The 16,398-nt window shown below is 35.6% G+C and overlaps 1 protein-coding gene across 1 annotated transcript in view; it reads right to left on the bottom strand.

Annotated features, from left to right (window-relative positions):
* Window positions 1–16,398, bottom strand: part of YTHDC2 (YTH domain containing 2) — an 83,890-nt gene that overhangs the window by 32,860 nt on the left and 34,632 nt on the right. The window contains exons 11-17 of the mRNA XM_043964990.1: window positions 15,935–16,061; window positions 15,692–15,757; window positions 9,916–10,094; window positions 9,573–9,669; window positions 9,295–9,382; window positions 9,128–9,208; window positions 4,587–4,669 (exon numbers count right to left, since the gene is read on the bottom strand). Of these exons, the coding sequence (XP_043820925.1) occupies window positions 4,587–4,669; window positions 9,128–9,208; window positions 9,295–9,382; window positions 9,573–9,669; window positions 9,916–10,094; window positions 15,692–15,757; window positions 15,935–16,061 (721 nt within the window). The remainder of the gene's footprint in view (window positions 1–4,586; window positions 4,670–9,127; window positions 9,209–9,294; window positions 9,383–9,572; window positions 9,670–9,915; window positions 10,095–15,691; window positions 15,758–15,934; window positions 16,062–16,398) is intronic.

Raw genomic sequence — 16,398 nt, 5'->3', positions numbered from 1 at the left:
CTTTACTTCTTAAATCGACATCAATTTCTCAAGTAGTTCAATGGGTTTTTTAAAAAGTAGAATTTAACTTTCATCACCAGGACTAGATTATCATAAAAACATGATTGGAATTGTCACATTATGCTGTTAATATCTGTTGTCCTCTTTCTAATTTCTTCTACAATGATAACCTGGTTTAGCTGGACCTCATGCTAAGGTTTGTACAGGTTGATTTTTTTCAATTACTTTTCTCCATTTTTGTGAGATCATATATATTCCATTAACACCTTCTCCCATTCCCTTTACAATGCTTCACAACTGAGCTTTCATTTTAAACTGATGTTCCATTGCTGCCAGTCTCTTCTCTTAGCAAAGGTATTATCCACTGAGTGAGATGGATTCTGAGCTCTTTAAAATAATTAACAGATTAGAAGGTGTTACAACTATAAGAATATGCTTAAAAGGTGAGTTGTATGTACTATAGCCCAGTACATATTTTAGTAATTAAACTGTCAGTAATTAACCTTTGTTAAGTTAGCTGAAAGTTGCAAGAAAAAATGAACTTCACCTTGAGAACCCCAAATTGAAAATGCCCAGGAATAGCCAAAATCCATAGCTTCTAGGTCAAAGAAAAAAAATTGCAAGAAGCCAGAAAGAGTTCAAGAAAACACAGCAAGGATGATAAAAGGATAAGCTTCAATTCTTATAAAGGAAAGTGTGTAATTTAAGATTCTAAATGTGGATTCTAATCTGTTCCCCCAGTTTTGGGGGGAAACTGACTAAAATCACTGATAAAATGAGTTTAGGTTTTTAAGGGTTTATTGGAAAATAGAAAGAAAAAGATTGAGAACAGAATTCCAACAGCCTGGCATTCCTATCTTTCCTCAAATTTTCTGTGAAGTCTTCTGCCGCCACCACCACCAAGTCAGAAACCCAAAGCCCAAGAGCTCTCCGTAGGCTCCCTCTCCTCCTTCCTGTCTTCTCCCAGAAAATAGGAGGCTCCTCAAGTTGATTGGCTGGTAGCCTTGATAGACAGCACCCATGAGCAAATGTCATTTCCTGACGCCAAGGAAAAGCCACAATGCCTCTGAGGCATTTTCCTCACGGTGGAGCTTTCCCACAGCAAATCTCCAGTAGGTGACATCATTCCAATCATTACAAAAGGAAATCCTTGAATAGCCCATAACAAAAGGTGAAGGAAAAAGGTTCATAATTAAGGAAAACTTATCCTGCAAAACTGAGTATAATCTCATTGGGGGAAAATGGACTTTTCATTCAAAAAATAATAACAACAACTTATAAGCACTGCTGAAGAAAAGACCAGATCTGAGTGGCATCTTTGAAACAAAAACACAAGACAAAAGACTTAGAAAAGTAAATACACTTGAGCATCCAAAAGAGGATAAATGACAATCAAGTGCTTACATTATAATAGGTGGAGAAAACAAAGGCATTTGTTCAAAATCCCAAGGGTCACAAAGAGAATAAAATCAAACACATAGACTAAAAGCAATTTGGTTCTATTTTGTTGTTTTTAAGAATATAAAGAAAAGGAAAGGAAAAGTCAATAAAACAGGGAAGAAATAAAGAAGCAACAATTTAACTTACTCATAATTGGGATTAATCATGCAAGTATTAATTATTAAGTGTCTACTGTGTGCCAGGTACTGTGTTAAGTATATAGGTACTGTACTAAATGTGGTGTTACAAAGAAAAGCAAAAAACAAAACAAAAACCAGCCGTTGCTCTCACGGAGCTCTCATTTAAAAAAGTAAAAAACCATGAAGGCGGAACTAGGGAAATTAGATATCCCATGAACTGTTTAGGCAACACAAACACACACACACACACACACACACACACACACACACACTTTAGTTTACAAGGAGCAAAAGAAAATAGGTATGAAAAGTGAATAGGAAAACAGGAATTTAAGAGAAAGGATAGAGCCAGGGAGGCAAAAGAAACTTCAACTATGGAAAATGAATCATAAATGGGAATTTAATGGTAAGAGAATGTAAAAATCATTGAGGGGGCTGAAACTGAATGAAGAAGGGCAAAGGAATGAAATGAGACCAGTTCAATTATGGATAACTAATGTCAATCCCATTCTGTTTCCTTCTCCACCTTTTGCTCTTTGTAAAATGGGGGTACCAGAAGGCAAAGAAGAGACAAAAACTATAAGAGGATTATGATGGAAGGAAAAATACGATTAACAATCAAGCATGAACTCATCCATACAATACAAAGTAGAATAGATTAGAAAGCAGATTGCAACAATATGTTGTTTACAAGAAATAGACTTGAAGCATAAAGATGTACAATGACTGAATTAAATTGAAGGGCTGGAACATTTATTATAGCTTATAAATCTAAAAAATGTTTACAGAGATTTTAATCATGATCCCTGACAAGGAAACAGTGAAAATGGACATGGTTACAAAAGATAAAAGCAAGGAAGCTACATTATGCTTAAAGGCACCACTGATAATAAAGTATTATCAATACTCAGAATTTATGAACTGAATAGGATATCATTTAAGTACTTTCAGGAAAAGTCAATAAAACTACAAGGAGAAACATACAACAAAACTATAATAGTTGAGGACTTTGATGCGTCCCATTTAGAATGAGACAAATGTAATAAAAAGATTGCAAAAATGGAAGGTAAGGACCTATTAAAAATTAGATATGTTATATATCTTAGGCAATTAGTGAATAAGGATCAATGAATATCTCTAACTTCCCCAAGTATCTTGACAAAAAAATGGTCTTTCTGCCAAAGTCAACTTCTTTACAACTGCACTTCACCTTATCACCTTCCTTTTTCTTTAGCAGAATACAGGCTAAATCATCCCGTCTCTCTCAAATCTTCAAGCTCTTCCCATCTACTAGTTCGTTGCCTATTGTTTTTAAATATGCCTGAGTCTTCCCTATCTTTTTAAAAAACCTTCACTAGACCATACCATAACAGTCTTTTATTTCTCTTTCCTTTCTCAGTCAAATTCCTTGAAAAAAGCATCTATATACATTGCCTACATTTCTCAATCCTTTGCAATCAAACAAGCTCTTCCCCTTTAATTGGTATCCCTGACTCAAGTTTCTCACCACTCTAATTCCTCCTCCTCTTAGGATCTAGCCAAATTGGCCTTCTCCCTATTCCTCATATATGTTAGCCCACTTCCAGTCTCTATGACTTTGCTATGACTGTAAAACCGAGGGTGGAAAAACAGGTTAGGACCAGGCTGTGAAGCTTTTAAAGCTAAATAGAAGAGATTATATTTGATCTAAGAAGCAACAGGGAAAGCCACTGGAATACAGTAGGGGAGTTTCATGTTCAATTCTTCAGTTAAGGAAAATCACTTTGACAGCAAGATGTCTAGAGTAGTGAAAGATCTGGGGCAGGGAATTAAGCCTCAATTAGGAGGCTACTGGAGTAATCCAAGCAAAAGGTGATAAGGACCTGAACTCTGGTGATAAAGAGCTTAATGAGTAGAGAAAAGAAGTCAGATGGGAGAGATGTTATAAAAGTGGAAACAGTATTGTTATAGTAATTGAATATATGGGATATGAGGTATGAGGGAGAATAAGGGGTTAAGGATAATGTTGAGATTAACTAACTGGGAAACTGGAAGAATAATGGCATCTTTGACAGAAATAGGAAGTTTGGAAGAATGTTGGAATCCTGGGGGGAAATAATACATTCTGTTTTTAGTACACTGATTTTAAAATGTCACCAGAACATCCAGTTAGAAATGTTCAGTAAGCAGTTGGTGATATCAGGCTGAAATGCATGAGACAGGGCCTGAGTACACAGTTCTATGAATCATTGAAATAGAGAAGAACTTAGGTAATTGGGAGAGAGTGTACAGAATAAGAGAAAAAATCTTAGGACAGAGACTTGGAGAAAATCCACAGTTAGGAGAGTGATTCAGCAAAGGAGAATAAGGAAGAATCAGACAGGTAGGATGAAAACTGAAAGAAGAAAGCCTCCAGTGAATATGTATGTCTATATATCCTCTGTGGACGACTTACATGAATAAGAATAACATGGGATGAGAAGGCACAGAGGTGTTTCGATGTGCATCAATGAAGAAAGGAATTATTGATCCAGTAAGGTGATTTTGTTCTTGCTATTAATTTTCCATTAACAAATCAAAGCATCTTAACAAAGATCAGAGGATTTAGAGCTAGAAGGGTGTTAAAAGTTCATCTAGTCCAGGGATTCTTAATTTAGGGTTCATGAATTTGTTTTCTTTTTAATGTTTTCATAACTGTATTATTTTGATTTAATTGGTTTCCTTAGCAATCCTATGTATTTTATGTATTTAGAAACATCATCCTGAGAATAAGTCCATAATCTTCACCAGAATGAAAAGGAATCCATGACACACACAAAAAAGTTAAAAACCTTGATCTAGTCCAGTGCTCTAATTTTATAGTAAGAAAATTGAGGCCCAGAGAGCCTAAGTAATGCATGATGTCATAAAGAGAGGTCCTCCCAATACACTTTACTGCCTCTCATATCCAAGTTTCAACATCAATTTTTAACATTTACATGCAAAATTAATGTCTTAAATTTTAATAAAATGCAAAATACACATTACCTGCCTTTTCTTTGGATAGCACTGGCTTTTGAAATCCACACCATTTTTAGCATCGTAACGTAATTCAGGGCATCAAAGGATTTCTGCAATATTTAGTTCACATTCAAATATAAAAGCATGAAAATCCTTTAATAAGAAATATTAAAGAGTTTTATCACTATATTTTAACACATAATCCTTACTATCTCTTAGAAGCAGTAACAGAAGGGAGTGAGCATCACTGTCAACAATTAAACTTAGGAAAAACCATAGTTACAAAGCTGAATTGCTTGCTGCTCTGTTTTGGTGAAAGAATATTATCATTTCTCATAATTGCTGCATAATGCTCTAGTCTAACAATTCCCCTTTCTAAATTTACTTTTTAGGTGGATTACATTTTCCCTGGGAGTATAGAGAAAAAGGACTAAGGAATATGGTTAATGTTTATTTGAAATACTTTTCTTGGTGGCCAGGGCACACTAGGAAGAATGAGAATAATTCTTGTTGACCAGATCTTTTTCCCAGAATGCAGAATTCAAATTTCCTTTTCTTCTAGCCTTTGCTAGGTTTCTGGTGCAAAAGAGCAACATAAGATATAAAAACAAACAGGATCAGAAAATTAAAACACAGTAAATAATACTCCATAGTGGTCCATAAACTTTCAAAGTTCCCCAAATTAAAATTAATTGCAGGGGTACAAACTATTTCCAAAGCATGGATTCCAAAGTAGAGTTAGAAGGGAGAAGCATTTTTCTACGCCTACTACATGCCAAGAAATGTGCTAAGCCTTTTACAAAAAATATCTCATTTAATAATAACAACAACCCAGTTGTTATCCCCATTTTATAGTTGAGAAAACTGAAGTGAAAAGAGGTTAAGACTTCCACAGGGTCTGGATTTAAACTTAGGTCTTCCTGATTAAAGGCCCAGCACTCTATCCACTGAGCCACCTATCTTTCTCTAACAGTCAGAAGACCAGAATTTGAGTCCTATAGTACTTCACCAGAGAGGAAAAGTGGGTAGCATCCACTGCCTTTCACTCCACCTTGGAACTTATAGAGGTTTGAGGCCTCTTTAAAAAAGTTTATGCCTTAATTTCTTTAGATAGGGCTTCTTAAACTTTTCCCACTTGTGACCCCTTTTCACCTAAGAAATTTTATACATGACTTTGAGTATATAGGTATATAAAATAGGTATGAACAGATATACATAAACTTTTACTATTGCTAAATTTTTCAAGACCCCCCACAGTTTAAGGAGCTTTGCTTTCAATCAAAAGATCCAAGAGGCATGGAAGCATGTTATCTTATCTCTGGATTTCCCCAACTATCTAACAGAATATTCAGTAAGCATTAGTCATTTGCTGAATTGAATTTGCTGAATGTGTATAAAGCTATCCCTATTTTTACTTCAATTGGCTTATAGCTGCTTCTAAGAAAGAAGTTACAGCTTCTTCATTCACATAACATTTTATATACATAAAAAGTTTACGTAATAAAGTTTAAATAGAATTTTTTTAAAAGGCATTGCTTATGTAAAAAATACAACAGAATGAAATATTTCTTGTTTGTCCACTTCATGCACAAACTATATTATCAGTTTTTGTTGTTGAATCATTTCAGTCACGTCCAACCCTTTGTGAGCACATTTTGGGGTTTTCTTGGCAAAGATACTGGAGTGGTTTGCCATTTATTTTTCCAACTCATTTTATAGATGAGGAAACTGAGGTAAACAGAGTGAAGTGACTTGCTCAGGGTCACACTGCTAGTAAGTGTCTGAGGCTGGATTTGAACTCATGAAGATGTCTTACTTATTCCAAGCCCAATGCTCTATCCACTGGAATACCTAACTGAACTGTATATTTTATATATGTGTGTGTGTGTGTGTGTGTGTGTGTGTGTGTGTATACACACACACTATATATATTATCAATACATTATATTAATATAGTAGTCTTTAAATTTTCCCAACTAATTTTTAAATATTTTCTTAACTGATATAACAAAAGAAGGGGCAACCTGAGACAGTGGAATCATTTGTAAATTTGGAGTCATAGAACCTGGTTCAAATTTCAGATCTATCATTTACTACCTGACCTTGGGCAAGTCATTTCACCTCTAAGACTGTTTCCACCTCTGCAAAATGAGGAAATTGGACCAAGTAACCTCTAAGGTACCTTTCAGTTCTAATTTATGATTCTAATCTGGAAACTAAGATCTTTTACTTACAAAAATATATTAAATCGATTTAACTTTCTTATAAGAGATCTAATTACTTATCAATATTTCATCTATAATAGCTTAATTTTTTTTACCAGATAAAATCATTAATAAAATAGAATTTGCATTTTTGGTCATTTAAATTCTGTTATGGTAAATTTCAGAAAAATGCCCAAATTCTTTCATATTAGAATTGTTCTAATATTTCTAAAAATCTCAGTAATTGAAAGAAACTAATCTTAATGAAGCTTAATAATGCCCTCTAGCGTACAGACACAATATAAACTTTTTTCAATGACATGGAAAACATTTTAATAATCAATTGTTCTTATTACTGTTTTGTTGAGAAACATTCCTGTAGTGTTTTATTCATTCTGTCATTGTTACATTTTTTTCTATTGAGTTTTCCATAAAAATTGAAAATTGCCACTATATGGAAAGAGGGAACTGAGAAGATTAAGATTTCATTTGTGTTTTTTTCTTTTTGTTTTGTTCTTTTAGGAAAGAAAAGACTATCTGTTACTTCTAGGAACCCACCTAGGAAACTTCATTATCCTTGTTACCATTCACTATTGTCCAAATGAAAATTTTCCACAACTTAATGATACCCTTACTTTCCTCCTTACACAATACTATACAATTTAAATGTCGCCCCCCCCCTCCACCATATATTAGGAAGTGGCTATTAACAATTTAAATACAATTGATACAATTAAAACAGATAAGAATTCACTGTATTTAAGTATTTAGAGTGGGAAATTCTACTCTGAGATGAGCAAATTAAGAATACTCTGAGATGAACAAATCAAGAATATTTTTATTATAGTGAATTCTGGTTGTAAGAATATTCATTAGGTTCAGATCTAATCCATTACTTTCTTCACAATCTATGTGGTGAAGTGATTCACAATCAATCAACAAGCATTATTAAGTGTCCATTTTGTACGAAGGGAAGCTAGGTATTGAAGTGGATAGAGTACTGGGTTTGAAGTCAGGAAGATTCATCATCCTGAGTTCAAATCTGGCCTCAGACACTTACTAGTTATGTAACCATGGGCAAATCACTTCACCCTGTTTGCCTCAGTTTCCTCATCTATAAAATGAGCTGAAGAAAGAAATGGCAAAGCACTTCAGTATCCTTGCCAAGAAAACCCCAAATAGGGTCATGAAGAGTCAGACATGACTGAAACAACCGAACAACAACAAAAATTTTCTACCAAACAATTTATTAAGTGCTAGGAATCTAAAGTTAAAATAGTCCCTATCTATCAGGAGTGTACATTCTAACAAGGGAGAAAACAGTTACATATATAGGTATATATAAGGTACATGTGAAATAATAGGCTTTTAGTTAACTTAGAGCGTAAGGTACTACCAATTGAAGGGACCAAGAAAGTAAGAAAGGTGGCATTTCAAATGAGTCTTTTGAAGGAAACTAAGGATTCCAAGAGGCAGAGATGAGGGAATAGAAGACGTCCAGTGCAGAAGCACAGAGAGGGAAGATGAAGCATCATGTGTGAGGAACAGCAAGTATGCCAGACCACAGAGTGTCTGGAAGGAATTAATATAGAAAAAGACTGGAGTGTCAGTTGGAAACAGGTTGTGAAAACCTTTTGTGCATATGTTAAATGCAAACAAAGGAGTTTATATTTACTCCTAGGGGTAAGAGAGCCATTGGACTTTGCTGAATAGGGAAGTGTTATGGTCAAATGTGTGCTTTAGGAAAATAACTTTTGTTGCTTTTGTGGAAGACAGAATGCAGTAAGGAGAGATTTAGATAAGACTAACTAATTTGCTATGGCTCAGTTGATTCAGTTGAGGCAAACAGGGTTAAAAGATTTGCTCATGGTCACACAGCTAGTAAGTGTCTGAAGCCAAACCTGAACTTGGGAAGAAAAGTCTTCCTGACTCAGGGCCAGGGCTCTATCCACTGTGCCACCCAGCTACCCTAAGACTAACTAACAGGCTACAGCAATATAGTCCAGACAAGAGATGATGAGGGCCTGAACTAGGATGGTGGTTGTGTGAGTAAAAATGGAAAGGTATGAGAGATGTTCTAAAGACAGAAATGACAAAATTTGACACTGATTGGATACATGAGGTGAGACACAGTAAGGACCCAAGGATGCCACCAAAGTTATGAACCTGATTAAATGGAAGGATGGTTGTATTCTCCCTCGACAATAATAGGAAGTTTAGAATACTGAAGTTTGAGGGGAAATCTAATGACTTGTTTCCGACAAACATGCAATATGAAATGTCCAATAGGCAACTAGCGATATAGATCTGGTTGTCCCACATATAAATAATAACTAAACAGGAGCTAATAACAACAAAACATACCTCTTTCACCTTGCCAGAATCAATAACAAAGACAACATCATTGACTGTAATGCTGGTTTCTGCAATATTGGTAGAAAGGATCTGCAATAAGAATATTATTTTTAAAGTAATGCTAGAAATAGAAAAGCATTAATAAGACTGGAAATGAAAATTTACATGATACTTACTATTTTCCGAATACCTGAGGGTGGATTTTTTAGTACCTTTTTTTGATCAGATGTTTGCATATTTGAATGAAGCATAAAGACCTGATACCTATGGCAACAAAAATAGCATAACAGTACATTAAAGAAAACTAGCAATGAACTAAATATGAAAACTTTAGCTTTACTTAGATAAATTTCTTCACCTCTCTGGGTTTCAATTTCCTCTCATCTATAAAATGAGTGGCTTAAACTAGACAATCTCTAAGGGCCATTCCAGTTCTAAAATTCTATGATTCTACCTATGCGTATTATCTGCAAAACGCTTGTCATCAAACAGAATGCGATCCCTCAGTCCAACAATTTCATCATATCCAGGCAGGAAAATTAAGATTGCTCCTATGGGAAGAATAAAGAAAAAGAGTCCAACAAAACTCATTACAACTTCAATCAAACAAGAAATATTTACTGAAAGTCCACTATATGAAACAACCTAAGTATAGCCAATTTGTAATACTAAAATAATTTTGGGGACAGTTAATGCATTATTATATATAACTCCATATAAACAATTTGGAAAAACAAGAATCACCTTAAAATAGAATTATTTTGGTTCCTTAAGTTTAACATATAGTACATATTTACCAGCATCACAGCTATGGCAGATGTTATAGAGAAGGTGCATGATCAAATCCAAGTCTACTTTTTCATCATCAAAGCTGTGATGATATGCCTTCAGTAATTCTCGGTCTTCTGCATTGAGATCACTTCCATTTGCTTGGACTAAGGAACTTTCATCTAGATTTCCAAACTCCAATGAAGCACTTCAAAAGCAAACAGAATAAAGAAAAGCTAATTTCTCAAAAAATCAAACTTTAAAAGCCAATACTCTCTCAACATTACAAACTTATTTCACCTACTACTATACTGTCCAATAGATGGCATATTCACATAATCTCATGATAATTGCTATTTGGAGTTTCAAAGGTGCTTGAAATTCTCTTGGGAAACATGGCACAGAAGATAGGGTTATAGCCTTGCAGTCAGGAACACTTGGGTTCAAATTCTGTCTCCAACTCTTTTTTTTTTTTTTGGCGGGGCATTGGGGGTTAAGTGACTTGCCCAGGGTCACACAGCTAGTAAGTGTCAAGTGTCTGAGGCCGGATTTGAACTCAGGTACTCCTGAATCCAGGGGCGGTACTTTATCCACTGTGCCACCTAGCCGCCCCCATGTCTCCAACTCTTAATAGCTGTGAGACCACAAGCAATCACTTTATCTCTTTGAACCTGAGTTTCCTTACCACTAAAATGGAGACGATATCTGCAGTAATGAATACACAGGGGTTTTTTCACTAAAAGCTGGGCGTTTTGTACTTTGGACCATCAAAAAGCCGCACCAACAGTTTAAGTTCTAGTTCATTGGTCTAATGAAGTTCTATGGACAACCTCCTTGCTACTTTAAAGAGAAAACTACATTACAGGGGGCAGCTAGGTGGCACAGTGGATAAAGCACCAGCCTTGGATTCAGGAGTACCTGAGTTCAAATTCGGCCTCAGACACTTGACACTTTACTAGCTGTGTGACCCTGGGCAAGTCACTTAACCCCCATTGCCCCGCAAAAAAACCCAAAACAAAACTACATTACAGTCTACTTAAAACAGTTTTGGGGGGGGGGGGGGGCGCACAGCTAGGTGGCAAAGTGGATAAAGCACCGGCCCTGGATTCAGGAAGACCTGAGTTCAAATCCAGCCTCAGACACTTGATACTTGCTAGCTGTGTGACCCTGGGCAAGTCACTTAACCCCCATTGCCCCACAAAAAACAAACAAAAAAACTCAAACAATAAAACAGATGGTGGTTCTATGACACCTTAAAGTGAAGATATTGATAACAGGTAGTAGGCCTCCACTAGTCATGGATGACCATGGATCAGCGCCTTGAAGAGCCACAGGCCATAGTGTGGCTGTGCAGTCTGATAGGGGAGCCGCAGCTCCTGAGTGACTTATAACCGGTAACTGCCACATCCCGTGTTGTATCTACCCCATGAGAAGTAGCTGAAGTGTCCTCTCCAGGGCACTGGCCTGGGAAGATCAATATGGAAAACAAGCTGTTACCAATGCAGCAGGTTTTCCTTCTCTGCGACACTGGTGGATCCAAAGGAGAGGCTGAGTCAATACAGTTTGGCACCAGTGCCGCTGCAGGAGTTGCCAGAGGGATGTGATGTCCAACATCCAACTGCCTAAGGGACTCCTGATTTTTCCTCGGGGTTAACTCCTGAAGCCTTTCCCATATATGGGGATAGCTGCAAGGCAGAGGAGGGTTTAAAATCAGGGTTTCCTTCCCCTACTCGGGTTGCCTGCCAAGACTAACGAGCCCCACCTGCCCGAAGATAACAGATATAGAATTACTTAAGAGTACTTTGTAGGGGCAGCTAGGTGGTGCAGTGGATAGAGCACCGGCCCTGGATTCAGGAGTACCTGAGTTCAAATCTGGCCTCAGACACTTAACACTTACTAGCTGTGTGACCCTGGGCAAGTCACTTAACCCCAATTGCCTCACTAAAAAAAAAAAAAAAAAAGAGTACTATGTAGAGAAAGATATAGAGTACTATATATATATATATATATATATATATATATATATATATATATATACACACACACACATATACATATACATAAATATATGTGTGTGTATACATATACATATGTGTGTGGGGAGAAAGAGACAAGACAGAGACAAAGAAAGAATTATATATAGCCTTTTGTTTAAGATAATACTACAGTACAGAACCATAGTATATATCAATTACTATTAGTATTATTTCCACTTTAAAGGGTGGTAGAATCAGTATCTCTTTTAAATAAGCTGTGCTATGATTTCTCTTTAAAGTGGCAAGGAAGCTGATCATGGAACTTGATTAGTTCAGTTAAGCTGCAGGCTGCAGGGCCGAAAAGCCCCAGGGAAGGCACAGTTGCCCCTGCCCACAGCTGAGAGGCGCACCAAAAACTGGAAGGACACTGGGGTTTGCTTCACCCAGCCCCCAGCTCTGAGAGAGGAGGTGAATAAAAAGAGATGCTGGGGGTTCGCTAAGGATACTGAGGCTACATACAGAGAGAGAAGTTAGACGGTAAGGGGGAACGCTAAAAGAAGGTCAGTCAGCACAGAGGAGGCGAAGGAGACGCTAGAGATGCTGGGGTTCATCGCCAAAGGACAGAGACAGGATGGAAAAAGAGCTAGCAAGAAGGTAGAGAGAAGCCAGAGGAACGAGGACGCTAAGGGGCTTTTCAGGGGGGTCAACAAAGCGAAGTGGGCTTGGAGTCAGAAGAAAGGAGTGGAGCAGTGAAAGAGAGACAGAGGAACTGGAGTGAAGGAGAAAAAAAGGTTGTATAACTTTGCATTTCTTTATCCTTATCTCTTTCATTTATTTTTATAAATAAACCCTGCTTTGATTATTTAATTAAGAGGCATTCGCTTATCAATTTGGGGAGGAGCAGTGTGGAAAATTTTAAAAGGCCCTAACAGAGTGGCTTAGACAATTAATAGCAGTCAGATAGCCAGACAGTCAAAAGTCCTCAGATTAGCACCAAGTAGTAAATTAAAATATTTTTACATTTGAATGGCGACCACAGCAGGACTTATGACCCAATTATAATTTTTCATATAAGTACAGTTATGAATTTTTCAGATTGTTTTTTTTTACAATAGACAAAAATATTCATAGTAGGATTTTTTTTTGGTAGTAAAGAACTGAAGACAAAGTAGGAGCATATTGGCTGGAGAATGACTAGGGAAACTAATTTTATAGCACCTTACTGTACTGTAATCTGATACTGGCTAAGAAATAGAGTGGTGGATAAATGACATAGATTAGGCTCACAATACATAGAATAGTATAATATAATACCATAGTAATCCAGTGTTTGATAAACCCAAAGAATCCAAGATTTTGGAATAAGAACTCATTATTTGACAAAAACTGTTAGGAAAACTGGAAAACAGTTTGGTAGTAACTACCAAGAAAAGGTCAAAATGGGTACGTGATTTTTAGACATAAAGGACAAATCAGGGGAGCATGTAATAGTTTACCTGTCAGATCTATGGATAAGAGAAGAATTTATGCCCAAAGATTTAAATGGACTGATGCTGAGTGAAGTAAGCAGAACCAGGAGAACATTGTACACAGTAACAGCGAAATTGTGTGATGATCAGCTCAGCTGTGATAAAATTGGTTCTTTGCAGAAATGCAATGATCCAAGACAATTCCAAAGGACTCATAACGGAGAATGCTCTCCACATCATGAAAGGAAATTGTGGGATTTGAATGAAGGCTGAACCATGATTTTTAAATTTTTTTCTGTTGTTGTTTTTTTTCTTTTTTGAAGTTTTTCCCTTTTGTTCAGATTCTTCTTTCACAACATGACTAATGTGGAAATATGTTTAATGTGATCATATATAACCTATAACAGATTGCTTGCCTCCCACCTCCCCAAGAGGGCAAGCAATCTGTTATAGGAAGGGAAAGAGGGAGAAAAATTTGGAACTCAAAATCTTATAAAAATTAATGTTGAAAACTATCTTTACATGTAACTAGAAAAAAATACTGTTAAAAAAAATTATCTGGGGAACTAGGTGGCACAGTGGATAAAGCACTGGCCCTGGATTCAGGAGGACCTGAGTTCAAATCCGGACTCAGACACTTGACACTAGCTGTGTGACCCTGGGCAAGTCACTTAACCCTCATTGCCCCATGTCCCCCCCAAAAAAATTATCACCAAACAATAGACAGAGAGCATTATAAGATGTAAAATGCATAATTTTAGTTATTTTATATTAAAAAGGTTTTGCACAAACAAACGAAAGCAGCCAAGATTAGAAAGAAAGCAGAAAGCTTGGGAAAAAAAAATTACAGCAAGTGTCTTTGATAAAGGCCTTGTTTTTCAAATATAGAGAGAAAAGAGTCAAATTTATAAGAATACAAGTTATTCCCCAATTGATGAATGGTTAATGATATGAACAGGCAGTTTTCAGAAGAAGAAACCATCTCTAGTTATATGAAAAAATGCTCTAAATCACTAGTACTAGAGAAATGCATAGTAAAACAACTCTGAGGTACCACCTCACACCTATCAAATTGGCTAATATGACAGAAAAGGAAAATGATAAATGTTGGAGGGGATGTGGGAAAACTGGGATACTCATGCTCTGTTGGTAAAATTGGGAACTGATCCAACTATTCTGGAGAGCAATTTGGAATTATGCACAAAGGGAAATAAAACTGTGCATACTTTTTTGACCCAGCAATGCCACTACTGGGTCTATATCCCAAAGAGATTTTTTTAAAAGGGGGAAAGAAGCTATTTGTACAAGGATATTTATAGCAGCTCTTTTTGTGGTAGCAAAGAACTGGAAATTGAGGGGATGTCCATCAGTTGGAGAATAACTGAACAAGTGGTATATAATTGTGATGGAATACTATTGTACTATAAGAAATGATGAGCAGACAGATTTTAGAAAAACCTGGAAAAAACACATGAGCTGATGTAAAGTGAAGTGATCAGAACAAGGAGAACATTGTACACAGTAACAGGAATATTGTACAATGATCATCTGTGAATTACTTAGGTATTCTCATCAATGCAATGATCCAAGACAATTTCCTCCAAGACAATTTCCAAGTACTCATAATGAAAAATGCTATCCAAACCGCCAGAGAAAGAACTAATGTTGACTGAATGCAGATCAAAGCTATTTTTCTCTTTATTTTTTTCATGGGTTTTCTTTTTGTCTTTGTTTCCTTTCACAACATGACTAATATGGAAATAGGTTTCAAATGATTGTACATGTATAACCTATATCAAATTGCTTACTGACTTGTGGTGGGGTAAGGGGAGAGAGGGAGGAAGAGAATGTGGAACTCAAAATTTGTTTTTCAAAAAATGAACATTAAAAATTGTTTTTCACACATTGGAACATTTTTTTTTTAAATCTTGTGTTATGGTAAAATAAGTGAAGGTAATGGAATTCTTATTTTTAAAAAATCTTTACAATGGTAATAACATTGTTTTTAAAATGATTAAAACATCCATTCATTTCATTACAATTAAAAACTTATGGTACTACCCTTCTGATTTTTCAATGTATTAATAGAAATATTCCAAATCTCATTGATTCTTAGTTATATTCCTATATTATATTGCTATTCCTTGGTTATCTTTCTATATTAAATTCATATAAAAATGACAAATTAAACATCTTTAATATAATAGAATATTTTGTTATATTTTAGATCCTTGCCTCAAGTTTATTACTGTATGATCTTAAAACAAAGCAAGATAGCTCACATATATATGTGTATATATGTATGTATGTATATATGTGTATGCATATAAAATCTCTTTAAAGAAAAAACATCACCTTACCTGTAAGATTCCAGAAGGTCTACAATCTCAGTCTGTCCAAAGTGTTTTGCCCAATCTAAAGCCATCCTGCCAAAATTTCAAAGAATCAATCTGAGGTGAAATTTCCTTTAAATTAACATCCTAAAACATGTAATAGTTTATTATTCACCTATCAAAATGCAGGTAAAAGAAGTTTTTAGTATAAAAGTACAAATAAATTAACAAACATAAAAATACACATAATTGAAGATTTAAAAAAATTACCAGCCATTTGATGCTTTGCTATGGACATTGGCTCCCATACTAATTAACTGTTCTACTTGACTCAAAAAACCTCTTCCTGCAGCAACCATTAGTGCTGTTGCACTAGTTTCGCTGTGTCTGTAATCCACTAACAAAAAAGAAAGGAATAAAAATGCTATTTATAAAGAACATTTTTCAAATTATCATATCAAACAAATCACATGAATATTACAATTTGAAGTTTTTCATCAACTGAAATATTTTAATGTCTTCAATTCCAGAAACTAGATGCTTAATTGCTAGTAAAAATCTAAAAACATTTAAAAACAAAAACATTCACGTACTTTTAAAATGAGAACAAACTTGAAATATGATTATACAGTGAGCGTATATAACAGTATTTTTTCTTCACAAAAACCCAATCTCAAGCAGGTCAACCATGAAGATCTTTGTTCTTATCACCCTAGACATAGATAAGATTAGAG

Source organism: Dromiciops gliroides, chromosome 1 (assembly GCF_019393635.1).
Source record: "Dromiciops gliroides isolate mDroGli1 chromosome 1, mDroGli1.pri, whole genome shotgun sequence".
NCBI classification, from domain to species: domain Eukaryota; kingdom Metazoa; phylum Chordata; class Mammalia; order Microbiotheria; family Microbiotheriidae; genus Dromiciops; species Dromiciops gliroides.
The sequence above is the reverse complement of the archived record's forward strand: the minus strand, read 5'-3'. Positions and strand labels throughout refer to the sequence as shown.